This window comes from Telopea speciosissima, chromosome 8 (genome assembly GCF_018873765.1).
Source record: "Telopea speciosissima isolate NSW1024214 ecotype Mountain lineage chromosome 8, Tspe_v1, whole genome shotgun sequence".
Taxonomy (NCBI): Eukaryota; Viridiplantae; Streptophyta; class Magnoliopsida; order Proteales; family Proteaceae; genus Telopea; species Telopea speciosissima.
Window position 1 is genome coordinate 16,794,129 of NC_057923.1, and position 18,988 is coordinate 16,813,116.

General features: G+C 41.7%; 1 protein-coding gene across 1 annotated transcript in view; it reads left to right on the plus strand.

The window, feature by feature from the left end:
• LOC122672086 (formin-like protein 20) overlaps positions 1 to 18,988 on the plus strand; it is a 72,426-nt gene that overhangs the window by 49,483 nt on the left and 3,955 nt on the right. The window contains exons 12-15 of the mRNA XM_043869588.1: positions 2,266 to 2,346; positions 2,422 to 2,472; positions 2,560 to 2,641; positions 3,756 to 3,847. Coding sequence (XP_043725523.1) covers positions 2,266 to 2,346; positions 2,422 to 2,472; positions 2,560 to 2,641; positions 3,756 to 3,847 — 306 coding nt within the window. The remainder of the gene's footprint in view (positions 1 to 2,265; positions 2,347 to 2,421; positions 2,473 to 2,559; positions 2,642 to 3,755; positions 3,848 to 18,988) is intronic.

The following is an 18,988-nucleotide window of genomic DNA, read 5'->3' on the forward strand; positions in this document are numbered from 1 at the left end:
GATTAATGCGATGGCCGGAGAGGGTCTCAAAGAGATGCAGGGAATCCATTATAGTAGAGATAGAGGAGTGAGAGGCCTTGGAGAAGATCATCAGATCGTCTGCAAAAGCGAGATGGGTGAGATTGATATGCTTACATTTAGGAATGGGAGAGATGAGGTGGAGGTCTGTTTTGGATTGGAGGCTACGGGAGAGGACTTCCAAGGCGATGGAGAAAAGGAAGGGAGAGAGGGGACAGCCTTGGCGGATACCCACTTTGGAGTGGAAGAATGCAGCAGGAGAACCATTGACCAGAACGGAGAAGGAGGGGGAGGAAATGCAAGCATGAATCCAGTGAACAAAGGCAGGGGGGAAGCCCATTTGAGAGAGCACTCCACAGATGAAGTCCCAACGAAGAGAGTCAAAAGCTTTATGGAGGTCAATTTTCATGAGGGCGGCCGGAGAGTGAGATTTGCGGTCAAAACCCCGCACGATCTCTGAGCACAGGATAATGTTATCTGCAATGCTACGCCTTGCAGATTTGATGCTTTGGAAAACTAGTTCTATGTGAGTGTGTGCACTGTGGTGAATCAGTCACAGCCCTTGTGGTGAAGCAAGTGGCAACCCAAGGTGGTGAATCCCTGGTTTGGGACTGGTGGTGAAACCTTTCCAGCGGGACATAGGTGGTGAAGCATATGGTCATATCCCCTTCTTCTCTTCTTTTTATTTTTTCCCTTTTCTTTTCTTCCTCTTCCTTTAGTGTTCTGCAGAATTTCCAGCTTGTATTCTCTCTCTCCGTGGCCTTCTCTTTGGAGAATTCTTTATTTTGTGTTTTATCTAATCTTCTATAGTTATTCTTATGATTTTTCTCATCTTCCATTGATTAACATACTGTTACAGGTCTGCAATAGGACTGTTTTCACAGCATACATGTCTGAATTTCAGTCACTTTTGAGTATCTAACCTTCAGATTGGGCTGAGTTTTGACTATATTATTCCCTTCCCCTTCTACTCCACTCGACCCAAACTTGAGCACCATTGCACTGATGGATTGAAAGTTATTCAAGTTTTCCGTACTTGTTATTTTCTGATTTTACTTAGTTTCTATTTTCTGTCCATGTTTGTATCTCGTAATCTAATCATCATCTTGCTTTGATATTTTAACCATATACTCACCCCATTAGGACCTCTAACATATGTTAATTTCAGCCCCATCAGATTTGTGGTTTGCAAGTTCTAATCACATTTTATTTCTGTCATATTCATAGTATTCTGGTTCACTCCGAGTCTGGTTTTTTGTAGGTTTGCTAGTGTTTGCTTTGTTTCAGCCTAGCATACCTCATCACGGAACTCTTGTTTGATGGAAGCTATGTTAACTTCCTCTATATTTTCAACTTATACACACACACACACACTCACACACACAGATGGTTTAAAGTATCGGTATCGGGTATCGTGTCGGAAGGGTGATTTTAAGAGATGTATCATATTGTATCCGGGACACGTATTGTAAGCTATAGATTTGCATGGAAATGGTCAAGATACACATGGAAATATACTTTTGGAGCAAAAAACTATATAAATAAGCAATGTATAACATGTATAATGCATAAACACTAAAATGGAGAACAACGTATCACGAGACAAGAGATTTTCATTGATTTGAGTACAAATCCTTGCAAATGATCAAGTTTGATGCATCAACAAACTTAGTTTTATCTAAATCTATTGATTTTTAGCAAAAATAGGATTAAGAATCATGATTTAAACACAAAGATCAAATTTTTCTGAAACCTACGTTTTCCTGTGAAATCTCCTTCAATGTCTGATCTCAAAAACAAAATCATAGTCTGATAGTCACATGGGCCTTTAATGGCCTTATCAACATGTATCGGTTGGTATTGACCGTATCGGTATGTATCGAGCTGTATCGGTCTGTATTGAGCCATATCGGCCGATACATACTGATATGTATAGATACTCTCACAGAACCTTTAATGTACATATCATAAGTATCAGTACGTAACGGCCGATACAATACGATACAAATCAAGACATACTATTTTCTTTAAAAAAAAAGATAGGTATTGGTATCGTATCAGTATTGACCAATACTGATACGTATCGGTTCGTATCGTATCAGCTGATACTTTAAACCATGTGTGTGTGTGTATATATATATGTTGGAATCTTAGTTTATCTTTTAAGTTTCTGCCTTTCTGGTATATTTTTCTTGATGTTTTGGTTATATTGGAACTGTCCTTGATAGTTCGCTGTTGATGTTGTAGTTCTTTCTGGAGTTGATGAAGGTGCCACGGGTCGAGTCCAAACTAAGAGTGTTTTTTTTCAAGATGCAATTTGTCTCTCAGGTTGAGTGCTGTCTATATTATTCTTTTGAGTATTGGAAAATTTAGTTGTTGTCTGATTCATGACCTTTCTTGCAGACTACAGATTTTAGAAAGAGTCTGAATACTATAAACTTGGCAAGTGATGAGGTATGCTATTAGTGCTTTTGACACATTACAAGCATCTAATTAAATTTATTCTAACCTTAGTACTCCAATTTTTAAATGTTTAATCAGGTTCGAAATTCAGTCAAATTGAAGGAAATCTTGAAAAGGATCCTATATCTGGGGAATACATTAAACCAAGGAACTGCAAGGGGTACATAACTTTTTGAAGTACTATGAAGCTCTCTTCTACTTAAACACTTCTCAGTTTTTTGGATCTATATAGCAGTAAAGAGTATGCATTACTTTTCTCATTGACATGCTTAACTTTTGTAATTATCCAAACTCTGTGGCTCACTATCAGATGAGTATAAATGTCTGGTCAAAACTCTCAGGGGGTTGGTGCCCCTCTAGTGGATGGAATATCCTTGAGCCATCATGATCATAAATTGCAAAATACGAATATGTACGATCAAAAGCTGTTTTGAGCTAGTTTTGTCTCAGTTAAGTCTGGTCCTTTTGATACAAAATGTGGACGAGTTAGAAAAGCCTTGTCCCTGATATTAATCTATTTGGTGTGAGGTGTTAACTGTAGACAGTTTTGAACAAGTCTGGGTGACATGCCTAACTAGATTCTTTTCTGGAGGAGTCTTGGCTTGGGTAGAAGGGGCAAGACTTTATTGAATCTCCCTGGCTGTGGTGTATAGGGCTCTATGGGAAAGTTAAGTTCCAGAATTTTGAAGCATCAAGATCGATTGATATATACATCCTTATAACTATGGTCTTTTGGCATCAAATTCCAAGATTGCAAGAAGCGTACATGGGCATCTTACAGTTCTAACAGGTGGTCCATAATTTTTTTTGATAGGCAACAAAAAAAAATTGCATTATAAGGAAAGAAAATTAGAAATATTGGAGGCCTGGATCAAAGAGTTGAGTATTCCCATAAATTTTTTTTTTTGGATAGGCAACAAAAAAAAAGTATTATAAGGGAAAAAAATTATAAATATTGGAAGCTTGGATCGAAGAGATCGAAAATACTGAACTTCCCAATAAACATCACCAATGGACCATCATTGATTCAAACACAGATATTTATTCAGTGGCCAGAAAGAACCTTTTGATCTCTGCTAATTTGTCTGAGTGACTTTTGTTTTTGATTGCGTGACTGATTCAGAAGACGCAGGTATTTATCTAGCATAGCATGATGCAACCATGTTCTTTTGCAACTTTGATTGTGTTACATCTAGGGTTTTGTAACTTCCTAATATAGTTTTCATTCTTTCTTCCTCTCCTCATGCGGTGATTGGTTATCTTAATGTGTACAGGTTCTGCAGTTGGATTCAAGTTGGACAGCCTTCTAAAACTCATTGACACACGTGCTAACAATAGGATGACTTTAATGCATTACCTTTGTAAGGTACGGCTGCTGCATCATTTTTCATGTTGTGCAATTTAGTTTAGATAATTTTAGTGCAACAAACCTAGACTCCATATCTGTTCAGGAAAGTTGTACCATTAGCTCCATGGTTCGAGAACTCGGTTTCGGTACTGGTTTCGCCCAGCCAGAAAACCGAGTTGGACTGAGATCTCGGCGAGTTGGTGCACTTTTTTTTTTTTGAACTCGGTAAATGGTTTTGGTGGGTTTTGACCAAGTTTGGTCATGAAACTTGGTATACAGCCTATTTTGGGCCATTTAAACACAATGGCACTATCAGATTGTCCAAAATCAAAGTCCAAATAGGAGTTTGACTTCGGACCCTAGTTTGGTAGGCTAGGATGTACTAATAGGCCCTATTCTATACATAATTTGGTAATAGAAAGCAATCAAAGTATATAATTAATATAAAACAACTTAAATAATCATTAGAAATGTAAAAGTATAAAATACATCAATCATAACATATACATCTATCATCTCAAGCCATATTGCCGAATCAAGTATTCCTCTGAATGTGCCACATAGGATTCCCCCATGTCATAGTGCTGTTGAAGAATCGCACATAGTCTTCCATACAATTCATTTATGGATTGTCATCAACTAACGGAAGGTACCCTATCCTAAGTTAGGAAGAGGCGGTTGCGATGAGATCGATCCGTTGCTACTGCCACCAGGCTATTGAATGACCATCGGCATGTATGGCTGGGTTGGGACTGTGAATATGTTGTCCACAAAACCTGACCCAGTGCTCCGACTGTCGTACTCATATGTAGAGTGAACTGACTATGGCTGCCCAAACTGACCATAGCCTCTATATTCGGAACCAGTGCTCTTATGGCCACACTCATAGTCATGCTGAGGCTAAGATGCATGCCACGACTGACGCCATAGAGCATCCAACGGTGTCCAACATACATAAAATCACTTCCAAACAATCACTATTGACCCTATTTTTTCATTCTTTTTTTGCAAGAAATTCATTTTTTTTTCTAGAAATTTAAAAAAAAATAATAACAGAAAAATAAATTGGACACCATAAAATCATAGATAGGCCAAAGTTGTGTAACATATATTAATTTGACACCCAACCACCAAGATTTGAACATATTTTTTGGAAAAAATAAATTTTGGGAAAAATGGTTTACCTTGTAATCCTCCACAAACTTCTTTGGATTTGTTATAGATGTAGCAAATTTGATGTTGGATGAAGCTTCTCTGTGCAATCCAATGAATTTTCTGTGGAAAATGGGATCAAAACCATGCAAATTGGGTTTTTTGGGGGTTCTCTGTCGAGACCAACTAGAGTAGCGAGATCTCGACTGAGACCAGTCGAGATCTGCACATTTTATATGGGTCAGGAACTTAAGTGAATCGAGATCTCGGACGAGATAATGTAAACCAGCCATTTTGCTACTCATCTTGTCTTCCCTTTCCAAAAAAGCGAGATATTAGCAAGATCTCACCAGTTCTTGTTCCATGGTATCGACTCATAGAATAGTGATTTCTTTTACCCTTTTAATCCCACATCTTGCAAAAGTTTCTAGCCACAATGGATTCTCAATTTCATAGTTGTCAAGGTGACGCCTAGGTGATCAAGCACCTCGGTCGCCTTGGTAGACTTGTTGATATTGCTTTGCGTCCAGGCCCCCTCCAACATGGTACAAGATCTCAAAATTATCTCAGTTTCACCAGGACTCGAGACGAGACCAGTGGCGATACAGAAAATTGACAATATCTCGGTCGAGATCTCGGTATCTCGCCGAGATCTCGGCACTTATCTTGGTCTCGATTCGACTCGGGACCAAACCAAGCTATAAAAAGGCACCCTCTTGGCGAGATTTCGACCTCAACTCGAAATCTTGCCTAGGTCGAAATCTCGCCTCTGTCTCGCTTCTCTCACTTTGCTATGAAGGAAAAACACTTGGAGGTGAGGATTTTGGTGCCTTTTTTTTTTGGCAAATCTTACCTCAACTAAAGATTAAAGCTTGGAGATTCAAGATTGAAGCTTCAACATCAGGAGAGGGAGTTGCTATTGCATCTCAAGAACAGTTTTAAGTACACTTATATTTGTTTAATCTATGTCTCTTTTCAAGTTTCTAACAATTATTAGCAAGCCGTCAAACCATCACCATGTATGATTATGATTATGATGCCTAATGCTTAAATGGCTTATGGTGTGATGTTTTTTAATTCCTAATGCTTATTTAAGTTGTTTTACACCTCTACTTTAATTATGTGTTCTAAATATTGTGTGGAATAACCTAGGGTAGATGATGCAGATTTATCACCAAACTGGGCTTCTTTTATTAGGAATAAGTCTAAGGTTGGGTTACATACATGTTGGGCCTTTGATCCCATGGGTTTCTAATGTAATAGGCCACTTTTATGGGCCTAAAATATAGGTAAATAGGTTGCATACGGGATTAGCTCCCATACTATCGGCAGAATCGTGGGTTAGAAAGAGAGAATGAGAGAAAATAATGTGTTGTTTTCATTGATAGGTAAGGCCCTCTATTTATAATAGAGGGGAAATTATAAAGAGACTAAACTAGGCGATGTGGGACTAAAACCCACATAGCCCACTTACACTTAATAACATAAGAAGAATAAAGCTACCCCAAAAAGACCAGAATACCCCATGGTATTCTAGATTACATATTCCAACACTCCCCCTCAAGCTGGATTGTACAAATAAGTAAAGAAAGAAGATCCAGCTTGAACTAAAGAAAAAATAACTTCTAATAATGCTAACACTCCCCCTCAAGTTGGCGCATACAAGGTACTAATGCCCAACTTGAACATAAAAAGGGAAAAAACTAAGTTGTAGCAGAATCCAACTTGATAGCTGAATGCAGCTCCCAAATAAACCTTCAAGAACTTGAAAAAAATAGGTCTTCAAAACCCGGGCAGACTTGATGAATCTATGACTGATAATCTTGAAGCTAAGCAACTAGGGCAGCAAGCAGATGAATCAAACAGTAGAAAAAATCAACCCAACTGTAGAATTTCATGTAGGCAGGCAATAACCAAACATCGTCAGTACTTTAATACTACAATCTCCCCCTTACGGCAAACTCAACCCAATAACAAAGTAGATATCCATTGGCAATGGTGAAAACTATGATCTTCTATGTTTTGCACCAAGTGTTCTTGCAAGTTTTGCTTCTACAATGTCTGCAGGTATACTATACATAATCCCCCCTTCACGTGTAGTACATGTGGACATAACAGAGATGATGTAAGAGATAGGGCAAAACATTATATTCCAGAATTTTCCAAGAGGTGCTAAGGGTAAGGGAAAAGGAAGAAATGGAAAATTAGAGAATACCATTAACTTCCAAAGGGGTTATAGGTATATGCCAAAGTTATGTTTTGGGAGGTGGTGAAGTAAAAAGAGCAATGGGATAATGAACCATGGACAAAAACAATGCAACACAGTAATCTTCAACCTTTTTCAATCGATCAAACTAATTCCAAAACACCAATCTCTAATGATCAGATCTGAATTATAAAAAAACAGGTCTGATTTTTAGAAGGAGAAGGCACCATTCTTCAAAAACTTGATCGATCTTCACACAAGGAAGAACCAGTGTGCAAAATTCCAAACTATAAACTCCCACATGCTAAATAGAATTGACGAAGATATCTGGACAGCAATGGATGTAAGAAGCTTCAACAAAAAACTTGGATCAGATCTGAATTAGTGAATAAGGCTAGGATCAAGCTCTCAAAGTAAGCCGGATATGAACCAAAAAAGCTTCACATAACTGAATAGTTCGTGATTGCAACCAATAACCTTGGAACACACTGTTGTAATCCTAAATAAGCTGATCTCCAGGGTAGTAGATTCGACTCTTCAATAATGAAACAAATTCGATCTCCAATAGTAGGATACTCAGTCTCAATAATAGGGCAGCAGTAGTCCATATAAAGGCAGCAGTAACATGTCAACTAGTCATGCTTACAGAAGCCAATCAATAGAACCAGCAAGGTAGGTAGTAAAGCTCAATAGAACCAGCAAATATAAGATACTCACTCAGTAGATCCAATAGGTAGTTGAAGCAGCCAGCCACATAAGAACAAGGAAAATAGGTTGATTATTGGAAAAATCGAGCCATAAGAATGAACCTGAATTTTTCCCAAAAATAACTGATGAATGATGCTGAAATCTGGGTTGAATACTCCTTTGATATGTATAAGACTCTCCTCAAAATATGAGCTTGATAGGAAAACCCTAACCCTAAAATCGATTGTTGTCAGGGTTTTCTAAAACCCTGAAATTGAGATCGATTTAGGGGAAGGGGGCTGTAATTGCTGATGTAGACATGCAATAGATGCTGACCATGGCTGCTAGAATGGAACCTCCAAGGTGAACAATCAATCTCCACTAAGAGTGAGACCTGATCTTCAAAGGGGAGAGACTCTAAAAAATCACAAAAGTAGAGCAGGGTAGCATTACAGCACTACACCAGCATAAAGGACCTTCTTCAAGCCTTGAACTGATGAAGGAGAATTCTCTTTTTATGTCAGAACCACCTCCAATGCACTCGAACAGCAGCAAACATCCCAAGTCCAAATCGATTTTTATCAGGGTTTTGGAAAACCCTGAAAAGAAGAGATTGATTGGGGTAGGGGTCTTCATAAAACTTGGATAGGTGTAATATTGAGATCGATTAGTCCTTAAAGTGGGAGTAATCAGCCCTCCAAAAATTAGCAAAAACTGAAACCTGAAAGTCAGGGTTTTTGGCAGGTAACCAAATTAGCAGGTTAAGGAATTTTTGCTGTAGAAACAAATCCAGCCATCAGAAAGGGTCCAAACTTAGTTTGAGTAGGGCTTGTAGTAATAGGGAATCACCCCAAAAGATCAGCTGCATCTGAAAATGGAAACATCAAAATCGATTGAAGTCAGGGTTTTTCAAAACCTTGACAAGTTGAGATCGATTAGGGTATGGTGGCTGAAATTAATTAAAGCTTGGAGAAAAAGGAAATAGGGAATGAGGATAATGGAATATGGTAGAAAGGGGCTGGAGAAGGGTGCATAGGGAGCTCTAATGGTGGAAGGTCAGCCTTTAATAGTAATAGGAAGTCGATCTCCAAAAAATTCTAGAAAACCCCAAATTGCAAAGATGATTCCAGCAGTATTTTACTATAAAAAAGTAGATAGAATGAAGGAGGGCAGAAACTAAATCATTGGTCAGGGATTTTACCTCATTAGTGCTGTCCCCTTACAAGGAGAAGAAGAAGAAAACCAGAGAAAGAGAAGCCCAGAGAAAGAAAGAAGAAGGAGAGGTCGATTGGAGAGATGGAGTAGGGTTTTTTTCTTCCTCTAACCGAGATCAGACCAGCTCTGATACCATGTTGGCAGAATCGTCGGTTAGAAAGAGAGAATGAGCGAAAATAATGTGTTGTTTTCATTGATAGGTAAGCCCCTCTATTTATAATAGAGGGAAAATTACAAAGAGACTAAACTAGGCGATGTGGGACTAAAACCCACATAGCCCACTTACACTTAATAACATAAGAAGAATAAAACTACCCCCAAAAAGACCAGAATACCCCCACGGTATTTTGGATTACATATTCCAACACATACTTAGTTTTATTTTCATACTTAGCTTTTTATTTCGTTTTTTAAATTGAACCGGTTCAACTAATGGTTCAATTTAAGTGATTTTATTAGTTTTTCTTTTAGTTGTATAGTTGGGCTGGATTAGGACTCTATTTTGAGTCTATTTCAGTTTCCTAGTCAGTTTAAGTTACCTAATAGGTTAGGGATAGGGTTAGGCCTTTCCTTTTTAGTGTCTAAGGCTATTTTTGAGTCTTCTATATAAGTTTGTAAGAGAGGCCAGATTGGATACAAATTTGATTAATAAAACTCACCTTTATGCTTCTTTGCCTTTGTTCTTGCTATTCTCTCCTATGAGATCTAGTCTTGTGAGTCATATCAAGAGAGATTGATGGATTAGAATCCCTAGTGACTCCTTGCATCTTGTAGATTGGGAGGTTCTCTCTTAGCTCTTCTTCAATCTGCTACTGTTGGAGATCAGTGTTATTCAAGTAAATAGTTTGTTTAATTCTGCAATTACTTTTTTCTTCTAATCCTCCAACCCTAGCCGTCGCAATCTGCCCAGCATTCCCTTCATTAGACCACATCCAAACCCCCCTCCATCCATCAAACCCTAGCCTCCATTAAACCTGCAACTACCCCATTCGATCGTTAGCTTAAATTCTAAGCAACCCACATCCAGCCATCAGACCAGCCCCAAACTCCCATCGAACATCCTTCTCATCCCTCCCTACACTCGATCTAAGTAGAAGCCCCGAACTCCCACTCTAACCCCTTCATCTCCTTGCTCCATTAAAACCCAAACCCAAAACCCTAAAATTCAATTCTGCCCAATGTTGCAGAATTTCAAAACTCATCCAAACCCTAACTTCTTTATACCATATTTAATCCCCTAGACCTGCCCATTAATACCCTATAAACCCCTTTCCCAATATCCAACCCTAACCCTAGTTTTGCCCTAAATTAGTAAACCCTAACCCAATTGGCCAGCCTTTGTGTGGGACCCCATTACCCTGGCTCCTAGTGGGATTACTCCTACCTAAGACTACATTAAATTGGTATCAGAGTTATGGCGGAGGGAAGCTCTAACCAAGCCTCGAAAGACCCACCTCCATTCGTTTTTAAGACCCGAGTTCGTCTACCCAATGGGAGCACAACCATATTAATTGTTGATGAGAGACAACGTAACAACATTATTTCACAATCCGTGGTGGATATGTTGTCCCAATTAGGAGAGATTCGCATCATGCTTACAGGTCAAGTCTTCGTTGAATTTGAGCATTCCTCATACTCTGATGGTGCTTCGTGTCAGCCGGTACCATCTCCAAGGAGCGTTATTGCAATAGGTTGTAATTGGTTGGACGAGCGACAAGGTTGGATTGAACCTGAAAACAACTCGTATGTCCTACCTGATCGATACCACTTATACCATTGTTTTACTCTAAAAGGGTTACAACCAAAGGTGACCACATCGACTGTACAGCCATAGGGAATGCTGTACATGTCAACTCAAACGCAAGTGGCATCTACTGTTCTTGAAGCTTCACCAATGGTGGATGCACCAACAGAAGATTCTACTAAGGCGGTTTGTGTTGAAGAGATTCAAGAACCTCTAGCTAAAGAAATTCAAGTAGACCAAGCTGCACCAGTAGTTGAGATCATGGTTGAGAAGCTCAGCCATCAAATTGATGTGGAGGTCCAAAACACAATGGTAGAAGAAACTGCTGAAGAGGTCTACACTGAAGAGAGCAAAGTATACAAGGCTAAGGACATGGAAGATGAAGTAGTGGTTGAGAACACTCTACAAGAAATCATTGACATTCAAGATGCTGTTCTTGAAGAGGGACAGCTTGTGCCTCAAGTCCTAGGTAAGAAGGTTACCACTGCTGAAGACTCTATGAACACGACATACACAGTTGATATTGATTCAGAGGTCAAACACATAGAGTTTGTTATGCCACCATGGTTCTTCAAAGAGAAAGCTCCACGCCTTGAAGATTTTATTCCTAATGTCCATGCTTCACCAGAATTCTGTTTGGGGATGGTCAAAGCTGCTGATCACATATTGATTCCCCCTCATCAGTACAAAATTCAAGGACGAATTTTTTCAAGTTGGGGAGAGTTGATGCAAATTTATCACCAAACTGTGCTTCTTTTATTAGGAATAAGTCTAGGGTTGGGTTACATACATGTTGGGCCTTTGATCCCATGGGTTTCTGATGTAATAGGCCACTTTTATGGGCCTAAAATATGGGTAAATAGATTGCAACCGGGATTAGCTCTCATACTTAGTTTTATTTCCATACTTAGCTTTTTATTTCGTGTTTTAAATTGAACCGGTTCAACCAATGGTTCAATTTAAGTGATTTTATTAGTTTTTCTTTTAGTTGTTTAGTTGGGCTGGATTAGGACTCTATTTTGAGTCAATTTCAGTTTTTCAGTCAGTTTAAGTTACGTAATAGGTTAGGGATAGGGTTAGGCCTTTCCTTTTTAGTGTCTAAGTCTATTTTTGAGTCTTCTATATAAGTTTGTAAGAGAGGCCAGCATTGGTTACGAATTTGATTAATAAAACTCACCTTTATGCTTGCTGCCTTTGTTGCTGCTATTCTCTCCTATGAGATCTAGTCTTGTGAGTCATATCAAGGATTGATGGATTGGAATCCCCAGTGACTCCTTGCATCTTGTAGATCGGGAGGTCCTCCTCTTAGCTCTTCTTCAATCTGCTACTGTTGGAGATTAGTGTTATTCAAGTAAGTAGTTTATTTAATTCTGCAACTACTTTCTTCTTCTAATCCTCCAACCCTAGCCGTCACAATCTGCCCAGCATTCCCTTCATTAGACCACATCCCAACCCCCCTCCATCCATCAAACCCTAGCCTCCATTAAACCTGCAACTACCCCATTCGATCCTTAGCTTAAATTCTAAGCAACCCACATCCAGCCATCAGACCAGCCCCAAACTCCCACTCTAACCTCTTCATCTCCTTGCTCCATTAAAACCCAAACCCAAAACCCTAAAATTCAATTCTGCCCAATATTGCAGAATTTCAATACTCACCCAAACCCTAACTTCTTTATACCATATTAATCCCCTAGACCTGCCCATTAATACCCTATAAACTCCTTTCCCAATATCCAACCCTAACCCTAGTTTTGCCCTAAATTAGTAAACCCTAACCCAATCGGCCAGCCTTTGTGTGTGACCCCAGTACCCTGGGTCCTAGTAGGATTACTCCTACCTAGGACTACATTAGTAGACCTCACGTACGTCATAGACTACCAACCTAGGGTTCGAAGTCAAAGTACCACTTTGGGATTGAATTTATAAAAACTAATGTTTCCATTGTGTGTAGAAGGCCTAAAATAGGGTGGATGTCAAATTTCAGGACCTATCTTGGCCATATGGCCACCGAAACCACCACCGAGTTGAGACTGGAAAAAAATACACCATCTCGCCGAGATCTCGGCAGAACTCAGTTTCGTGGCCTGGCAAAACCAGGGGTGAAAGTGTGAAACCAAGACCTAAAACCTTGCCCTCCAATGCCTTGGGTCACTTAGACAAAGTCACAACTATGCTCAAGTTGTTGGGACGTGATAGAGTGAATATGAGTAAAGGAAACTAATGCTTGCTTTACTTGAGAGAAGAAACATTTTTTATTGATTTTTTGTTTTGATGAACGACAACATCTTGTAATTTCATCAACCACCATTTGAAAGGAAAAACGTTCTATCTTACCCAATAAATTCTTTACAATACATAGCCCCAAATCCAGTAAATACATTGTAGTATTAGCACAAATCCTGGGGAGAGCTCTAGGATTGTCATAAAAAATTCTTCTAGTGCTTTCCTTCCATAACCCTTAACAATAGCCAAAGAAAGCTAGTCCCATAAACCATTCCTCTTTCACCAAAAGGGCATCCCAGGGCATATATTAAACAGCTTCTCCACTGAACCAGACCAAGTTGAATGTAACCCAAAGAGACCAAGAAAGTTTGCGCATACCTTGAATGCAATCAAAATAGTGTATCACTTCCTAATACCTCTATTCCTAAGAAATATCGCAATCTGCCCAAGTCTTTGACCTCAAACTCAGTACTCAAGTAGGTCTTCAACTTCTAAATTTCTTGTGTATCACTTCCGGTAATCACTATATCATCTACATAGACAATCAAAATAGTGATATGCTGTCCCACTCTTTTAACAAACAGTGTGTGGTCAGCATTGCTCTGTTTATATCCATTGGCAACCATGGCTTTATGGAACCGATCAAACCAGGCCCTGGGAGACTGCTTTAAGCCGTATAATGCCTTCTTCAACTTACACACATTTCCCTTGGTGTCTGGTGAGGCAAATCCAGGGGATATCTCCATATAGGCATCTTCTTCCAACTCTCCATGTAGGAAGGCATTCTTCACATCAAGTTGTTAAAGATCCCAACCTTGATTCACAGCGCAAGAAATGATGACTCTCACTGTATTCATCTTTGCTACAGTAGCAAAGGTCTCTTAATAGTTGATTCCTTGGGTTTGAGTAAACCCTTTAGCAACCAACCTTGTTTTATACCTTTCTACTGAGCCGTCGGACTTGTGTTGCACAATAAAGACCCATTTGCAACCAACGGGTTTCTTCCCTAGAGGAGGAATCACCAAATCCCAGGTCAGATTTTTCTCTAAGGCACGCATTTCTTCATTCATCGCATCTTTCCATTTTGGTTCTGCTACTGCTTCCTGCCAATTGTTAGGAATAGTAATAGAGGATAATGAAGGCACAAAGGCATGGAAAGGAGTTAGAGAGTTGTATGACACAAAATTGGAAATTGGATGTTGTGTACAACTTCGCTTTGGTTTCCGAATAGCAATAGGTAAATCCAAACTAGGATCAGAAGGAAGCTTACCAGGAGAGTGAGTGGGATGACTCATAGCAGGTGCTAATTGAGTAGGATTAGTGGTGGGAGGTTGGCGGAAGGCTAGCGGAGGGCTGGCGGTGGTGTGGAGGGGCTGGCGGAAGGCTGGCGATGGTGTTTAGGTGTTGGCAGAAGGCTAGCGGAGGTGTGGTTGGCTGCTAGTAGAGGTGGCTGGTGGTGGTGGTGCCTGCTAGGATGAAATCACGACAGAGAGAAGAGAGAAAAAAAACAAAAAATGAAAAGAGATTTTAGGTCCCATATTCTTGGATTTTTTGCTCTGATACCATGTTGAAATCCTTGAATAATGGCTTGTCAAGACAGTGGCCCCTGTTACTGGGGGGTTAGGCTCGATTGGCAATATAAAGGTATTGCCATGTGAGGAGGAGATTCCTACTACAACTATGGGTGGCGCACTCTAAACAGTGGAGGAGGGGGAGATTCATTCTGATGAAACTGATGTGGCCACGGAGGGCGAGAGCAGGTTGGAAGCGCAGACCTGGGCTGTGGTGGATGCGAGGGCTGCTGGCACCTCGTTAGGCCCCGACAGGGGCTTAAATGGTGTGCGTTCGCATTCTGCTTGTGACCGGCCTCAGCCTTATTTTGATAACAGAGCTTTGCCCCTGGGATTGAAGGATGATGGCTTCGCCTCGAGATTGGCTGGCCTTATGTTGGAGCGTTAGGCTATGCTGGAAAGTTTGAGGGAGTTCAATGCCACACTAGAAGGGAGGATTCGCAACACTCTAGAGAGGCTGGAAACAGGAAGAAGTGCCTTGGTACCTGTAGGACGTCGAGTGGGGGGCCGAGTTCACCCAAAAACTGCCTTCCTCAATGCGGCACAGGTGTATAGCAGAAAGAAAATCAAGAAGGCAAGGCATGGTAGACAGACCAGGGAGGGAGCCCAAAGGCGTGTCACGAGATCGATGCGATCGACAGTCGCCCCCCGCAATAATTCCTCGTGAGCTATGTTTTTTGGAATGCCCGGGGTGTCGGAAATAAGCCTATGATCAGGCGGCTGAAATCTTTAGTAACCTTAGAAACGGTGGACATTGTAGCAGTGACTGAACCCAAAGCCCAGGTAGCGAAAGCACCCTTGGTGCTGCGAAAAATTGGGCTGGATTCGATGCACTTGTTGGACAGAATTTGGGTCTTCTGGAGGGCTACCTTGAAGGTCAAAGTGATGGAGGAACATGATCAATTTATCACTCTCGAATGTGAAGATGACAACAGAGGGATTTTTCTTATTTCTTTTGTCCATGGCCGGTGTTCAGCCATGGAGCGAAGGGAGCTGTGGGAGAGGCTTGAGTTCTTCTCTCGGGCCGTCACTTTGCCTTGGGCAGTGGGTGGAGACTTTAATGCAGTAGTGTCCCCCTTGGAAAAGATAGGAAGTAGACCGGCTTGTTCTCTTTCTTTAGAGGAATTTGGGACTTTTATGAGTCGGGCGGGTCTAGTTGACGCGGGTTATGTTGGTAACATGTTCACTTGGTCTAATAACCAGGTTGGCGCTAGTAGGGTGCTGGCCAGGTTGGATCGGTTCCTGGTTAGCACAGCTTGGATTAATGCTTTTCCTAGATGCTTAGTCTCCCACTTCAACAGGACTTGTTCTGACCATGCGCCCATTGGCCTTTTATTCATGACTGCTGGCCATCATACCTTCTTTACATTCAAATTTCAGCAGATGTGGCTTCGGCACCTAGGCTTTTATGACTTTGTTAAAGACCAGTGGATCTTGCCGGCTTTTGGCTCGCCTCTCTTTGTTTTATTCATGAAACTCAAGTCACTTTGCAGTGCTCTGCGAAAGTGGAACAAGGAGGTCTATAGCAACATACATCAGAAGGTTAGGGATGCGGAAGACTCGGTGAGTAGGGCAGAAACGGCTTTTGATTAGTAGGCTTCCGATGACTCTAGGGATGCTTTGTTGAAGGCCAGGGAGGGCTTGCAGGAGATGTTGTTGCAAGAGGAAATTTTCTAGAAGTAAAAATCCAGGGTGACTTGGCTAAAGGAGGGGGATCGAAACACAAAGTTTTTCCACTCTATGGTTAACATTAGAAGGAGGCAGTCCAATATTCAGAGAATTAAAGGGGGGGATGGTGCTTGGATTACGGACCCGGAGGGGATTCAAGCGGAGGCGGTGCGGCATTTCTCGGACATTTTTACCTCTCAGGGTTGTTTGGTGGACGAGGGCCTGCTTGCTCTGATCCCCAAGGTAGTTTTTTATGCTGATAATACAGCGCTTCTTGTGATACCCTCGATGGACGAGGTTAAGGGGGCGGTCTTCTCCTTGTCTTGCGATAGTGCGCCGGGCCCTGATGGCTTCTCAGGTTACTTTTTCACGTCTTGTTGGGATGTGGTGGGCAAGGATGTTTTGGCTGCTGTCAAGGATTTCTTTGCTGGAGGTGAGCTGCCCAGGAGCTTCACTTCTACCAATTTCGTACTCATTCCCAAAAAGGAGAACCATGAGGTAATGTCTCATTTGCGACCCATTAGCCTGTGCAACTTTGCTTATAAAATTATTGCCAAGATTTTTGCATCCAAGCTAGCAGGTATCCTTCCTTCTGTCATTGCGAAGGAGCAAGGGGCGTTTGTGCAGGGCATAAGCATACATGACAATATTTCCATTGTCCAAGAGATGGCCTAAGATATCATCAGAAAAACTAGGGGGACAACGTGATACTTAAGCTTGACATGGCAAAGGCCTATGACCGGCTAGAATGGGAGTTCCTATGGCAGGTCCTCTCTAGCTTTGGGTTTAGCGATGACTAGAACAACTTGATCAAGAAGATGGTGGTTAACCGTTGGTTCTCTACAGTTCTGGGGGGCAGACAGTCGGGCTTCTTCAAGTCAACTCGAGGGGTGAGGCAAGGGGATCCCCTATCCCTTGCTCTATTTATAATCGTGGAGGAGATTCTAAGCAGGGGAATTAAAAATCTGTTTGAAGAAGGGCATGCCTCCTACTTTAAGCTGCCAAGAGGGTGCCCTGGGGTTTCTCATTGCCTTTTCGCAGATGATACTATTATTTTCTCTCGGGCGCTGAACGGCTCTCTTAAGCAAATCATGGGGTTCCTTAGCAGATATGAAGATTTTTCGGGTCAGCTTGTCAACATACAGAAGAGCTGTTTTGTTTTGAGCGGAAGGGCGTCTCCAGCTAGGGCCCGCTTGGTAGGAGAGATCACTGGGTTCTCACAAAAGTCTTTACCTATCACCTACCTGGGGGCACCTCTCCACTCGGGAAGACTGAAGATCTGCTTGTTTGATGGGTTGGTTGAGAAGATACGAAACAAAGTAGCAGGCTGGCAGGGAAGGTTGCTGTCCGCAGGTGGCAGAATCACTCTCTTAAAACATGTGCTCTCTTCGATCCCCATTCATGTTCTTGCTATGTTGGCTCCGCCTAAGGCGGTCATTCGGAGAATTTATGGGGTCTTTGCTGGCTTTCTTTGGGGCAATTCCGAGTGGGGAAAGCGGAAGCATTGGGTTAGTTGGCAGAAGGTATGTAGGCCACTTGAGGAAGGTGGATTGGGGATTAGATTGTTGGAGGATGTAGGTCTTTCCCTCAGGCTTAAGGGACTGTGGAGGTTTCTTGCGGAACGGTCGTTATGGAGTGATTTTTTTAAGGCCAAGTTCTTTAAGAATCAGCATGTGGCGTTAGCAGGATCGATGGGGGCTGGTTTGAAATCCTGGCGGCTGTTGAGCAACTCCAGATGGTTACTGGGCGTTGGCAACATATTCTTTTGGCTGGATAACTGGACGGGGACTGGTCCGCTGATAGATACTATGGACAATGGGCCCCTGGTTGACTTGGGGCTGCGAGTAAAGGATGCTATTTGTGAGGATGGTTCCTGGAGATAGGGCGTGTTGGATAGCATTGATTCAGCTGTTGCTAGAGATTGTATCGCATCAGGTCCCTTTTTCTATCTGTACGCGAGGACGTGTTGGTATGGACCCCCTCTAGTAATGGATTGTTCTCTACAAAGGCTGTTTGGAATGAAGTGTGGGGTGGGGCCCCAACGGTGCTGTATGTGAAATGGATCTGGAATCAAACTCTCCCAGTGAAAGTTGGTTTTTTTCATGGCAGCTCTTGAATGGGAAGATTCCTATTGATGACACCCTAATGTTGCTGGTCATACCCCTGGCTTCAAAGTGCTACTGTTGTGGTAGGCCTCAGATGGAGACGACAGATCATTGCCTTGTTGATGGTGGAACAGCCACCAAAGTCTGGGGATACTTCTCTCGTGTTTTTGACATTGCTCTTCTCTCTGCCCAGGGTGCCAAAAGCCGGGTTTTACTTTGGCAGGGGATGGCGGGCTGCCACTGCCTCAGTGCGTATATCACAGGGATCCTGCCATCTCTGATCATTTGGGAACTTTGGAAGGAAAGAAATAACAGAAGGCACGGGGAAAAGAGGAGGACAGCTAGATCCATAATCGAGTGCATCAAGATTTGGGTGAGGGAGCTTCCCTATCCTTCCAAGGTTGGTTGTCATGGTTCTACTAGGGATGGTTTATTACTGCAGTGTTTTGGTTTGTCGGCTCCACCCCCCAGGAGGAAACGCCCTTCTCCAGTGTACTGGTGCCCCCCTTTTGTCTCGGTTAAGCTGAATGTGGATGGTGCATGCCGCGGCAATCCTGGCCTGGGTGGCAGGGGAGGGATCATCAG